The sequence below is a fragment of the Pteropus alecto genome, unplaced genomic scaffold, assembly GCF_000325575.1.
Source record: "Pteropus alecto unplaced genomic scaffold, ASM32557v1 scaffold78, whole genome shotgun sequence".
Lineage (NCBI taxonomy): Eukaryota > Metazoa > Chordata > Mammalia > Chiroptera > Pteropodidae > Pteropus > Pteropus alecto.
Genome location: NW_006443124.1, coordinates 16,947,124 through 16,961,196, shown reverse-complemented (window position 1 = coordinate 16,961,196; position 14,073 = coordinate 16,947,124). Strand labels below are relative to the sequence as shown.

Sequence of the window (14,073 nt, the reverse complement as noted above, 5' to 3'; positions counted from 1 at the left end):
TCATCTAGTAAGTGGCAGAGCTGGAATTGACCTCAAGAAGTCTTAACCTCAACATTGTACAATTTCAATATGTGAAAGCTGACCGAAGGAAGCATATAGTGGCAAGGGCAAGCCAAGGTCTGTGAATCCTGGAAAATTTTCCCTTTCTGGAAAGTCAGAATGGGAAAAAGAACACAGGAGTTGATATTATGGGTCAGTTCAATATTCAAGAGCTTTGGTAGAATAACTGAATGATAATTAATCTGCCAGATTATCTCAGGAAACAGCACATGGGACCATGATACTCTAGACTAATGTACCCTTCCTGCTATTTCTGTTTCTGAGTCTGCAGGCAAATATGAGAAAGAATCACAGCCAGATGCAGGTGCTGGGAAAGGCCAGGGTCCACAGCAATGTTCCTCTAAGTGTAGGGAGCTGGTGCCCTGCAATGATGACTTTGATATTGGTGTATAGGCTGAGAGAGGAAAGATACAGGGGGCAGAGAGACCAGTTAGACATTTTCCTGACATAGTAATCCGTGAAGGAAGTGATGAGGCTGAAAATATCCAAATCCAGTCCTTTCACGAACTTGCCTCTCTACACCCTGTCTGCCTTTTCCACCCACCCAGTCTCTCTCTTTTCAGAGCCTTTTTCCATCTTGATTCCTGCCCTTTGCTCCACAGGTCGAAAGGTCATCTCTGAAATGCCCAATCTATTTGTCATCGCTATCACTACACTACTCTATGTCCACACTGAAGCAGGTTTTCCTTCTCAAAGCCCAAGAGATGGAAAATATTTACAGTTAGAAAATTTTTATATTTGGAAACAAAGATGTCACTGTAAAAGAGTATTCCCGATGGAGGTTTCACTCTCTTAAATGATGGCAGAAAGATTCACTTGGAATTGTGCGTTTATTCCATTTTAGGAGTCTTGCAGATTGATAATTATATATAAAAAAGAGAAAATCCAAGTCAAACTTTTGAGAAAAGTTACATTTATTTAACCAGAATCACTGAATAAAGTGAGAGACAATGAGTATAATGACTTTGGGGAAATTTTCCAAAAAAAACCCCAAAAAACCCAGAATGTAATAAATGTGACAAAGCTGTAATAAATGTGTCAAAAATTCACAATAGTGAAAAGGCATTAGAATATAATTAATATTAAAAGGTCCTCCTATACAAGTTGCAACACAATGGACACATTGAATAGGTGAGTAAAAGCTTATGTCGAAATGTAATCTTACTCTGCATTAAAAAAACTCACACTGGAGAGAAATACTGATTGTCATGTGGAAAAGCCTCCAATCCAGAACCCCATTTCCACTGGAACATAAAGTTCATACTGGGGAGAAATCATTCGAGGGCAACGAATGTGAGAAAGCCTACAAATAGAGCTCAGCTCTTATTCGACATAAAAGAACCCATGTGGGCAGAATGCCTTATGGATTCCAAATATTTGAAAAAAAAAAAAAGACTTTATTCAGGAGTTCAGATTGATAAATTGGGCATCAGAGAATGCAAAACTATGCGTGCAAATAGCAGAGGAACTTCAGGGAGTTGTGAGCCCCACTGAGTATCAAAGAAATGACCAAAGGGAAAGACCTTACGTACACACTGACTGTGGAAAAGCCCTCTTCTAGTAGTCAAACCTTTGAACCCATTCAAGAATTCACAAGCGTACTAAATACGATAACGCCTTTAGGAATAGAGCCACTGCAGACAGAATGGCTCATGCTGCAGACAGATGTGAGAAGGCTGTAAGAAGAAGACAGAACTCACTGTGCATCAGAGAATTCACATCAGAAGCAGGTAGGAAAGAAGGTAGGCAGTGAGTAGAAGTTCTCAGCATTTTTGGACTCAGAGTGAGAAACCTCACATCATAGACCATATGAGGAGGAATCCTCCAAATGTGGGAAAGCTTTTACTAAGAAATCATCTGAACTCTGAGTCATAGAGTTCAGAATGGGGAAAACCACAAAAATATGACAAATGTGGAAAATTTCAACTAGAAGCCCAGACTTATTGCACATCAGAGAATTCGTAGTGTGAGAAACACCAAGAAAACAGTAAATGCAGGAAAACCTTCATTTGAAGATCAGAGCTCACTGACTCTCTACAAGTTCATATAATCATATAGGAGAAAAACGCTAGCAAAACACTAAGATGGAAAAGCCTTCAGCAAGAAAACACACTTCATTATATATCAGAAAACCCACTCAGGAAAGAAGCTCCATGAAATAATGAATTTGGGAAAGCATTCAGCAAAACGTGAATTTATAATTAACACAGAAGAGAAACAAACCCTAGGAATGCAACATGTGTGAAGGAGAATCTGTGCACCAAAATATTACTCTGACAAGAAGCCCTGTTCATTTAAGGAACACAAAAACACCTATTCCCAAATTCAAAACCTTTATGCTCCAGAGAGTCTGTACAGGGAAGGGTCTCTATGTTGTATGGTACGGTTGAGCTCCAAAATCAGTGTCAGACATTAGATGCTAGAGCATTTACACTGATGAATAAAAGGAGTCAGTTTTAAATTTAAATTGTACCCTCAAGGAAATAAAGTTCCATCACTTAAACCAAGCTTTTTATAAAAAATAAAGTTACCGAAAAATGAGCATCCATGCATCTGCAGTGCAAGCATCTTTCTCCCTATGCCTCATGCTCTCCTTTCAGGGAAGACTTCCCAGAGAGTATTGGAGAAGAGTTTTTATATCCATCCTATGTTATCCACTTGGAACTAACCCTCACCATGGACACAACTCTCTGTCACTGGTCTCAACCTGGAACTCCTGGGCACAGTCCTTCAACAGGTATCAGAGGAGGGCAAATGCCACCCTTGTTAGTTTATTCTCACACCACCACCACCACACAAATGCATCTGATTTTCTTAAGGTTTCAGGGGTCATTCAAAGAAGTACAGATGGGAAAGGAAAAAGGTCATACTTTGAGTGTGAGATGCTCCAATCCTAGGGGACTAGATTCTAAGGAAAATGCCTTTACACAGGAATCATCTTGGGGTGCACCCAGTTCCTCTGCTCACTGCCATATCCCCACAGGCCCATCTTCCCTCACATAGTTCTCCCCAAGGCTCCATCCCTCTGTGCCCAATTTGCTCAGTCTGGAGTGCAGACCTACAGTCTCTTCTTGTGCAAACTGCTCCTCCTGACCCCAGCTCTGCATCTCATTCTGGTTTATTGCACTCTGCCCAGTCCCTAGGTTCTGGTGGTTGATAAACAGGTGGAAGTCTTACACTGGCCAACCCCAGGGTCTCAATGCAACCTCTCAACCTCAGACTAGAGCGTGTGAGTGTGGTCCCTCTCTAGAAGTACAAGTCTCTGGGTGGCCATTTCCCGACATGAGTAGAAAGCCTTGTGTGCAGTGAGGAAGTGTGATGCCGACAGGCACAGAAAAGCAGAATAACATGGGCTCGTGTGTCCAGGTCCTTCTGGAGGCCAGCCCATGCTGTTTGGGATGGCCTCCATGAACACCCTCCTCTGATGCTCTCTGCAGGCCTGGACCCCTCACAACTTCCACTGTGAAGCAAGGGAAAGAAAGGAAGAGAGAGGAGGGCACAACTATCTCACTACTTAGGGGCCTCTGTGTCCTCGCCCTTGGGTGGGGCTGCCACCGTGGAGGTCGCCTTGAGGCTCCGCTTCCGCTTCTGCACGTTCTGCTCCGGGTGGAACAGGATGACGTAGGTTTTGGGTACATAGAGCATGCCGAGGGACACCGATGCACTCAGGCTCAAGGACACAGTCAATGTGGTGGTTTGGATGTAGATCTGAGCCATGGAGGAAGGGACCAGGTGGGACTGTGGCCTATTCTCTCCCGCCTCCACCCACACATAGCCCTGGGAATGAGCACTTAGAAAAGGACAACTGCATAAGCAAAGGCCCTGTGGCATGAAGAAATGGTAGTCACAGTGTGGCTCTCATGTAGGCAAGAAGGAAGGTGAGTGAAATGGCACTGAGTGGACCAGTGACTGAAGGAAGAGTATTTTATTTACAGAGAGTGACACCTGGGAAAATGCTGGGTCCAGATGCCTAAAACATACTAAAGCATGGTAATGAATGAATGAACATGTTTTCAAATGTACAAATGAATGAATGAACCAAGATTGAATAAAGGAGTAAATGGGCAAACAAATGGATGACAAAGATGAATAAACAAATGTCTACTATATATGTGAATAGATGAATGAATAATGATCAATCAAATGAACCAATAGATTAATGGATCAGCAGATATAAAGTATATGAAGAAGTAATTGAATAAAAAGTTAATTGATGGTTAGAAGCATGGATGAACAAATGAATGAATGAACAAAGGAAGAGGTGAATGACCAAATGCACAAGCGGAGGGACACTGGAAAGACAAATGAATGAACAACTATCTAAGTACATGAATGAGTCAACCAACCAAGCAGTCATTCATATGTGTGGCCCAGCTCTTGGGACAACTGAGCCCTTCCCTTCTGCAGACAGGCAGGAAACAAATATGGTAGTGAGACCAACAGGAGACCCCAAATTACCTTTTCAGCTGACTGGGCCGTGCCAAAGAAGATAGGCACAAAAGCCAGCCAGATGATGCAGGTGGTGTACATGGTGAAGCCGATGGGCTTGGCCTCATTGAAGGTCTCGGGCACGCCACGGGCCTTGATGGCATACACTGTGCATGTGACCATGAGCAGGAGACTGTAGCCAAGGCAGCCAATGAGAGATAGATCTGACATGTCACACTTGAGTACCCCTCTGGCTTGCTCCGGATCCACTGTCCGCTGCTCCTCATAGTCAATCACGCTGTGTGGGGGTTGGGCCCCCAACCACGCCATCACTCCCACCACCTGCAGGAGCCAGCACTATGTCAGGGACACACTCAGCCTAGCCACCAACTGAGATCTCTGGCAGGTTAGGATCCCTTGAGGCTCCTGGCCTACTGGGTAGGATGCTTAGGCCTGAAAGATGCACCATGGAGAGGAGAGGGCCATCTGGGAAGGAACTAACCTGGCAAAGGCCTGTGACATGGTCCAGTGGAGAGAAGGGGTTACGGTGGAAGTAAGTGCTGGCAACATCGGGGCTGCTTGGGTAAGGGGCCCCTGGATGTTCTCTTCCTGCAGTCTAACCACTACTAATGCCATTTACTGAGCCCTACAAGGTACAGTGACTGCAGGTGGGTTTGTGACCCTAAATACATCTTCTCCATGTACAGAATGGGACTCCTCATATCTGTTGTGAGAACCTGCTGCCAACTCGGAGGAAGAGTAGTGTGCGGACTACTGACCAAGGGCCAGGCCCAGCAGAGACAGTGTCTGCTCACACTCCACCAGGCAGACAGCACCATCTCCGTTCTGCAAATGTGAGCACTGGCTTGACCCCATCTGGCAATATGGCAAACCTAGTTCCTGGAGATCCCTTCCTTCTCCAGATCCAGAGAACTGCTGAACTAGATGTCATGACATCATGGGTAACAAAACCCTCAGTGCGGCCCACACTGGGAAGGCCCTGCATGGAGGGCAGTGAGAGTGTGGGCTGATGCTGGGCAGCTGAGGAGGTCATCTGAGTCAGATACAGGTCCTACCAGGGAGAAAACGGAGTTTCAATTCTTTCAGGGTTCAGTTGACAGTATTAAGTTCACTGTTTCACAAAGAAACAGCTGGATGCCGGTCCCCCTGCCTTGGCGACCCACTTCCCTTGCAGGAGGGCGCAGGGAAATGGCTACCCTAAGTGCTGTCCCTCTCACAGGAGAACAGGAGAGCCCTACCTCCTGAGGCTGCGTGTGTTTTAAACATGCGAACCAAATAGAAGAGTGACTCTCTGATGTTCCAAGTGGGGGTCAGGGGCCCCATCACTGAGGAGCCTGGGGACCCACCTGCACGGAGGTGAGGCTGAAGGTGATGACGAGCTGTGAGGTGGGGCTGATGAAGGGCGGGGGTGTGACAGAGCGCTTCCCCTGCTCGAAGATGCGGTAGATGCGGTTGGTCTTGGTGAATAGGGCAGAATAGCTGAGGGTGGTGCCCAGGCCGAGGAAGAGTCGCCGGGCCGCGCAGACAGCCGCCCCGGGCTCAGCCACCATGAGAAAGGTGATGGCGTAGATGAGGAAGATGCCGGTGAGCAGCACGTAGCTGAGCTCACGGCCCGAGGCCCGCACGATGGGTGTGTTGTTGTGCCGCACGAAGGTGGCCACCACAGTTGTGGTGGCTGTGATGCCCAGCACGGCCAGGAGGAGAGGAGGGACAGCCCAGGGCGAGGCCCAGGTGAGGCGGACCACGGGCGTAGCACGGCAGCCCGTGCGGTTGGGTGTTGGCCGCATGTCGCCGGGGCAGGCCTCGCATGTGAACTCGTCCACCTGAAAGCGGTAACCGTCACAGGCCTCACAGTGCCAACAGCAGGGCACACCTTTCACCATCTTCTTCCGCTCGCCGGGCCCACAGGGGAGGCTGCACTGAGACGGTGGCACCTCCCGGGAGTCTCCCAACCACTGTAGAGCATCCACCTGCGACACAGGACACAGAGCCTGTGACCTAGGCCACCTGCACTGGGGGGCCCACCTACCCCCTCCCCCCCCACCAGATCAGCCTGTGACACTCACATCCAGCCTGAGGGTCTCCGCCCACTGGCCTACCGCCTGGTAGCCTCCGCTGCCCACACTGCCGTTGGTCGCCTGGTACTGGAAGATGTCATACCGGCCAGGCGCATCCCCATTCTCATTGAACATCACCGGAGTTCCCGCGCTGCCTGGAAGGAGAACCTGGCATCCTCAGCTACTTCTCCAGCCCATCTCAGCCAGCCTCCTGGAGAGGCCAGAGGCCCGGCCAGGATAAAGGCCACGCTCAACAGGTACATGCAAAGATGCTCAACGTCATCAGGGAAATGCCATCAAAACCACAGCCAGGTACCACCTCATGCCGTTGTCCAAGCCACAGAACATAACAAGGATCAGCATGAACCAGAGAAATTGGAAGCCTTATGCATTGCTGCTGGGAATGTAAACTGATGCAGCCACTGGGAGAAACGGTATGGCAGTTCCGCAGAAAACTAAACCACCACGTGAGCAATCCTACTTCTGGGTATAGACCCAAAAGAACTGAATGCAGGAGCTCAAAGAGATACTGCTACACCTGTGTTCCCAGCAGCATATTCACAATAATCAAAAGGTGGAAGCAACCCAGGTGCTCACTGGCGGTTGAATGAGTGAATGAAATGCAGTCCATCCACACCATGGAAAATTATTCAGCCTTTAAAAGGAAGGAAATTCTGACACATGTACAACATGGATGAACCTTGAGGACATTGTGCTAAGCGAAATAAGCCAGACTCAAAAAGACAAATACTGCGTGATTCCACTCACATGAGGTATTTAAAGGAGTCTGGATTATAGAGAAGGGAAAGTAGATGGTGGGAGACAGGGACTGGGGGAGGGGAATGGGAAGTGGCTGTTTAACCAGAGAGAGTTTCAGTTTTGCAAGATGAAAAGACTTTTGGAGATGGGTTGCACACAACTGAACTGCACGCTTAAATGTTGTTAGAATGATAAATATATATTACGCTATGCATATGTTACCATAATTAAAAAGGAAACGAGACAGCTTAAGTGTCCAAGCAAAAGGATGAGTTCAGAGTTGCACAAAGGTCTGAGCGTTGGCACAAAATTTGTACTGATTTGAACAATCGGCTGTATTTCTTTTAGAAGCTTGTTCTATCAGCTTGGAGAGCTGGTCTAGAGTGAATTAATTTGCACTATTTAACAGAGAGCTTGGCAGAGAGAAGGTGCTCAATATTTGGTGGGAGACCTGAGTTTTAATTATATAAAGGATGGTAACTGTACCAGAAGGGTAGAGTTAACCCACAAATCATGAGCACAGCCAAGTCTGTTTAGGTCTTTTTAGAAGCCCTGAGCACGTGCCAGGCCCTCTGCTAGTACCAGGGCACACATAGCTTATGTCTTGTGCTCAAGCAGTGCAGGGCCCAGCTGCGGCAACATTTGGAAGCCTGAAACTCAGAGTGGCAGCATGTCCACAATGTAGGCGGTGCCTCTTCACTGTCTGCCTTGCGTCCCACCTGTGCACCGAGACACCAGATGTCTCCAAGCTCTGTGCAGTGGAGGCGAGAATTGTGTGTGTGACCTGCTAAGGGTTCCAGGCATAAGGGGTCACAGACAAGTTCTCTAACACTTGAATTTTGCAAGATGGGGCAGGGGATGCTGACACCTGGGGAAGGAGGAGTATTAAAAAGTAGTTCCCAGAACTTGGCTCAAGTAACCAGCTCACAGGCCCAGGTGCTCCCTGACCATGCTGCCCCTCCATCCTCTCAATCTTGACTCATCCCAAGTCCCACAGAAAAACTCATCCCAGTGGGCTTCCCCTCACTCATGTAGGGGCTCTGTTACCCACTCACCATTGAAGCGGACAGCTCGGATGTACTGTAGCAGCGTCCGCCCGTCAGTGGGCTCCATTGCTGGGCACAGGCCCATGTGCCCAGGACAGAGTGCCTGGTGCATGCTGTGCAGGGCGTGGGCAATGGCGTACACAGCATCGATCACAAACTGCACCTTCCCCTCTTGCTCATAGGTGGAGTCCCGGCCAATGCGTTCCTCACCTGTCCTAGGAATGCCCAGAGGAAGTATGCCCGGCCCCCGGATGCCCAACCTGGCCTCCTACCTCTTCCCTCGCCTCCCTTGCCAACCTGGGCAGCTCTCACCTGTGCATTTGCGGGTAGAATCGTCTGACTGGGTACCTGAGCTGATCAGTTTGCAATTAAAGTTCTCTTCCCAGAACTCCGCAAACCAGATGTTCCTGCGGTTGTTCTCCAAGGAGCGAGTCATGAAGTACTGGTCAAATCCTGAGAAGGAGGAGGGAGCAAGGTGGCGACCATCTGAGCCAGCCGACGTCCTGTGTTCCTTCACCGTTTGCTCACTTTGCAGCTAGGAGTGGCTATGCGACAAACTTCTGGCTCATGAGTTAAAATCATCTGGGGACTCCAGGGTAGAATTTGAATCCTGATGAAAACTCAGAGCCTCAACACAAAAAACTTATGCTGCCCTTTCTTTCCTGGTTAGGATGCTGCTGTGAAGCTGTAATGGGTGGAGCTTCGGCAGCCTCTTTGTAAATGTGATGTTACAAGCATGGAGACACATAGCAACCACAGTTGAAACAGAAGCAGGGAGAGAGCTCAAAGCTGTGAGAACATGATTGACCCATTGCCCCAAATCTGAGGTTGCTTTCTTTCAGAACTCTTGTCTTGTGATGAAATGCCTCCATGGCTAAAACTACCCAATGTATTCAGTTGCAAGTGGCTTGCATTCTAATGGAAAAAAGAGTGTGAGGGTGGGTGGACACCCCAAGAGGCATCAGTGTGGGTGTTAGGGCTCAGCATTATAAGGGTCCCTGCTTCATAAATAGCCCTGAAGCCTCTCATCAAGGTGTCTTCAGTTCAGGCTCGGAGAAAATGAGCAATACTGCTGTAAAGTGAACATTTCTGCTGGATTCTTCCAGATAGTCATAGGTGGGATGGTGGGAGAGGGTGGGAGATGGGGAAAGCCTCATTGCTTTGATCGACAGGATAGTATGTCCTCCATCTTTGGTTTCTCTCCCTCCCACACCCATCCTCAAGTCACACAGTGCCTTTGGCAGAACCAGAAAACAGGTGTTGAATTAAAAAACAAACAAAAAACATTAACAGTTCTTCACCCTGTGTCGTGAGTGTGCTTTTCCTCATTTGCCAGCTCATTCAAATGCTGCTTGGAGGGGTGTATTGACAGAATCTCAGACTCATAGAACCTGGCAGTCCTAGAAGGAACCTGGATCACAGCACGATTTTACAGATGGGGAAAATGAGTTCCCTGGGAGGAAATGGTGGGGAAGGACAGTGGGGTAGGGGCGCAGTGGGCATCCCTGTACTCACCATCGATGGAGGCTCTTTTGGGCAGAATGGTGACAGCCCCCACTGCCACATCCTCTAGGTTCAGGATGGGTGAGGTCTTAGCTCCCCAGCTGTCTGAGCCAACCCACAGGAAGTGACCAGTCAGGTTGGCCTGGCGGGCAGCCTCCAGGACCCTCCTGGCAGGAACGGCTGGAGTGAGTAAAGGCCTGAGATCTTCCTCCAACTCACCCTGGGTCCATTCCCATTCTTCTCTCTTCATCTATCCCATCCCACATCATTCAGTAGACTCTCATTTATCAGGAAATATGGGGTGCAGGGTGTTTACAACATGTGCCTGGGCTTCTTGGGTCGTTGGGGGTCCAGCCAGGCTCTGGCCTAGGCCTGCCTTCTTGTACTCTGCCCTGTGCCCACTTCACGTGGCCTGGGAGGGAGCAGGGCCACCCGTCTCTTGCACAGCCTCCTGCTGGCTCTGCCCCCGGGGTTCCTTCCCTGGTGCTGGTCTTCTGTACTTAGATCTGCCCACAGCGTCCCCCCAACCCCGTGAATTATAAAAATGGACATTTTTTTTTGCGTATTTCTCTGGCTAGACTTGGAGCATTTCCACCCAGACTGGACCTGGTTATTTTCTAGGGGCACCAGACAGAGATGGCAACAGGAGAAGTGTGCAGGGAGGAGGGGGAGCGAGAGAGAGGGACAGAGGAAAGGGAGGATATGCGTGTGCGAGTGTGTGAGGAGGCAGGGCCCCCGAGGAGAGCCTCTGAGGGACAGTGACCGAAGTGCCCTCTGTCCCACCTGATGTCATCCTCATTGGCAAAGATGATGATGCCCCGGGCGTTGGGCGTCTCCATGAGCCGCCTGATCACCTTGTTGAATTCTCCAGGCTTCGGTTCTCTGGGAATCTTGATGGACTGGGCAATACAGACCCCCCCTGGGTGTCGGGGAGGCCAAAGTCAGCTTTCGTCCATCCCACCCACCCACTGGGGGTTCCACTGCACATAGCTGTATAGTGTGATCACTCAGGGGCCTGGGACAGGGTCTGAAGGGATAAAGCTTAGCCTGGATCCCACCTGCCAGAACATGAGGCAGGGACTGAATCCTCCAAAGGAAGGGGCACTCATCCACAGAGAACTTCATCCAGGCTCCCGCAGTGGACCCAGCGCCCCTACCTCATGGCTCTGCCCCATTTGATGGCCCCTGGCTCACCCCTCTGTAGGCTCCCTGGAGCCTCCAACCCTCTTGCCCCAGCTCACCAGCCTCACGTGAGATCTGTACAAAGGCCTCGACCCCGCTCTCGCCGTAGTTGCCCTCGGAGGCCAATGTGGATACGTAGTTCCATCCCAGTGCCCGCACAATGTCCACCATGGCCTGGGCCTGGTAGGAGTCAGGCGGCACCACTCGGGAGAAGAAATCGTAGCGTGTGGAGTCACTGAGCTCAGGGGCCGTGGAGGCGTAGCTGATCTGGGGGATCTGGAGGGGAAGGAAATCCAGTCTGTGGAGAGAGGGTCAGTGACCCCTGGAAGGGAGGGCCATAGGGACTCTGGGCATGGCAGATTTGAGGCAGGGAGCTGAGAACCAGCTGGAATGGCCGGAAGGTGTGGGGAAAGACATGCACCTTGCGACTGGGTTTGATGGAACAGGGGAGAGGAAGAGACCATCATAGACAGGTGCACAGGGTGTGTCTGGGCTAAGGGGAGGTGGGAGCTCAAAGCCAGCCTGAAGCCAATCCAGCCGCTAGACTCAGGCTGTGTCTTCCTTGGAAAGGGACATCTTTGTCAGAGGAGATAAGTTTTCCCAGTTCACTCAAAGGGGTCATCTCTGTGGGTGGGGACAGCCCCAGGAGGGGTCAGAGCAGGAAGGGGAGCTGGGCAGGGGCATTTGACTCAAAGCTGTGTCTGGCCTAATGGAGGGAGGGGCTTGTTGGGAACTGTGTTGTTTATCTGTGAGTGTCAGAGTGATGGATGCCAGAAATGAACGGGCCGCGCTGGTCCAGGAGAGGCAGGCAGTACGTGTGAAAGGAGAGGGGGGAAGGCTGAGGAAGCTGGAAGAGGGGCCTGGCAGAGAGAGGGGCAAATCAGAACCACAGAGAAAGACACAGTAACAAAGGAAACAGCAAGCGAGAGCTGGCGAGGAGGTCAGGCAGGGGGATGGTTCTGGAAAGAGGGAGCTGGGTGGGTCTAGGGGAGCGGAGTTGCTTTAAGAAAGACAGAAAGAAAGTGAGGAGTGCTGTGAAGACCTATGGAAAGGGGAAGGTACAGCAGGAGGGAAGAAGGATGGACAAGAGAGAGGAAAAGAAAGGCAAAGAAAGAGGGGAAATCAGAGAAAAGGAGGCAGAGAGAGGCCTGCTGGCTGCAGTACAATTAATTAGTGGAGACTGTGGGTACTCTGGCAATCCAGACACTTTGTTTGTCTCCAGAAAAGCCTCCCCATGCAGGTCGACCCTCATTTAAAATGCCTAAGAGCACAGGATGTGGTTGAGAAGTGAATTCAGAAGCTCTCATTCTTGCTTCAGGACCAGGAATTACAAAACAAGCCTCAAGGGAGCCAAATCTAGCTCATGGTTATGCTTCACACACGCATTTTATTATTTCAATGTCTGAATTAGTAACCAGTGTCTAAAATGTGGGGATGCAGCACCACCTCAGTCTTGGGCTGAGCTGGCGGCAGCGGGCCCTGGGCTCACAGGGTCTTGCTCACTCAGCTACAGTCCCCACTCCAACCCTGAAGCCCTTGAGTCTGAGATCTCTGCATCGATCTAGAGGGAGAGAGACAGAAACCAGAGTTGCAGGCAGGGAAGGAGATAGAGCCCGCAAATGCGAACAGACGTGGGCTGGTGAGACAAAGACACCCCCTCCTTCCCTCCCACACGCACACACACAGGGCAGCCACACAACCCCTCTGGGTACCTCTCTGAGTCTGTATGCTCTGCACCAACGCTGCCATCCAGCGGAAACTGGGATGGGAGGAATGAAGTGGATGTAGATGATGGAATGGGGCCCAAAGCAAACTTCCACCCAGTGCCCATTGGGTAGACACAGAGGCCACTCCTGGGAGAATCCCATAAACTCAAGAAGGACCAGACCCTCCCCTAGCCAGACAGAAGCAAAGCCTTCCTCTTCTCTCAGAAAGACAAAAGAACAGAGCCAACCGCACGTTGCAGAACTCCAGCAAAACTGTCCCAGAATTCCCCCGCTGCCGTGAGTGTACAGAAAATCTAATGCCAAAGGACCCCAAATCCCTGATTCGTAGGGCCCCTAAATCACTACCCCCCAGATCTCAAGGAAGGTGCTACCTCCCACAGAAGACAGTTCCCCAAAGATGAGGGCTCGCAGGGCTTGTCCAAGCATCTCCAACAGGGCAGGGCGCTGGAGAGGAGCACTCTTGAAAGGGGACTCTAATGTCACCTCTTTCAGAGGTCCCTTAAGAGATCGCTAGAGATAGACGTTTTGAAATTGAATTTAAATGAAAGGAGGAGCGAGGTCCCAGAACTTACCGGCCTACCCACCACCCAGAACAGCCAGCAGCTGTTTCAGCTGCCAGTTGTTCCACCAGGAGGAGTGCCCTGGTCTCAGGGAACACGTGCTCGTCGTCACCCAGAGCTCTCCGCAGGGCCAAGGGGCAGACCTCTTTGCACGGTTGTGCAAGTTGTGCCCAAAACGAGGACATTGGCACAAGCAGCGCGACGGAGGCTAAAGTCCACTCTAACTGCCCTGTCAGCCCAGGAGGCACGTTTCCTTGGTTCACAAAAAGGGCCTTGCGCGCGTGCGGCAGCGAGCTAGGGAGCTGGAGAGGCTGGGTGCACCCGACTCCGCTGCGTCTGGCGAGACGCGCAGGCTTTCTTTGAAGTAGCCGTTTATGAACAAGAATGATTTCTGCAAGGACACAAGACCTCAGGGCGAGGGCAGGAGAGAGGGATTGGACAACGAACGCGTCCCGTGGCCCTCACCGCAAACAGGCGCAGCACGTTGGCGACCATGATGGAGACGGAGCTGGCCGAGGCGCCCACGACAGCCACCACGCGCTCGGGGGGCGCGGCGGGTAGCGGGGGAACGCCGCCCGGGCAGCGCACCGCCGCTTCGTCGCGGTCGCCGCGGCCGCGGATCAGTGCCTGCACGAAGCTGAGTGCCTGCTCCAGCGCGTAGGTGTCCCGCGAGCAGGTGTCCAGCAGCCGCGCGCCCAGGCGCACGCCGGGCAGCAGCTCGGGGTCGGCG

The 14,073-nt window shown here is 50.9% G+C and overlaps 1 protein-coding gene across 1 annotated transcript in view; it reads right to left on the bottom strand.

The window, feature by feature from the left end:
- Positions 1 to 3,570: 3,570 nt before the first annotated feature.
- GRM6 (glutamate metabotropic receptor 6) overlaps positions 3,571 to 14,073 on the bottom strand; it is a 10,739-nt gene continuing 236 nt past the window's right edge. Inside the window, exons 1-10 of the mRNA XM_006923258.1 lie at positions 13,809 to 14,073; positions 11,116 to 11,332; positions 10,658 to 10,793; positions 9,887 to 10,041; positions 8,684 to 8,824; positions 8,381 to 8,581; positions 6,576 to 6,721; positions 5,856 to 6,479; positions 4,519 to 4,830; positions 3,571 to 3,768 (exon numbers count right to left, since the gene is read on the bottom strand). The exon at positions 13,809 to 14,073 is cut by the window's right edge and continues 236 nt beyond it. Of these exons, the coding sequence (XP_006923320.1) occupies positions 3,571 to 3,768; positions 4,519 to 4,830; positions 5,856 to 6,479; positions 6,576 to 6,721; positions 8,381 to 8,581; positions 8,684 to 8,824; positions 9,887 to 10,041; positions 10,658 to 10,793; positions 11,116 to 11,332; positions 13,809 to 14,073 (2,395 nt within the window). The remainder of the gene's footprint in view (positions 3,769 to 4,518; positions 4,831 to 5,855; positions 6,480 to 6,575; positions 6,722 to 8,380; positions 8,582 to 8,683; positions 8,825 to 9,886; positions 10,042 to 10,657; positions 10,794 to 11,115; positions 11,333 to 13,808) is intronic.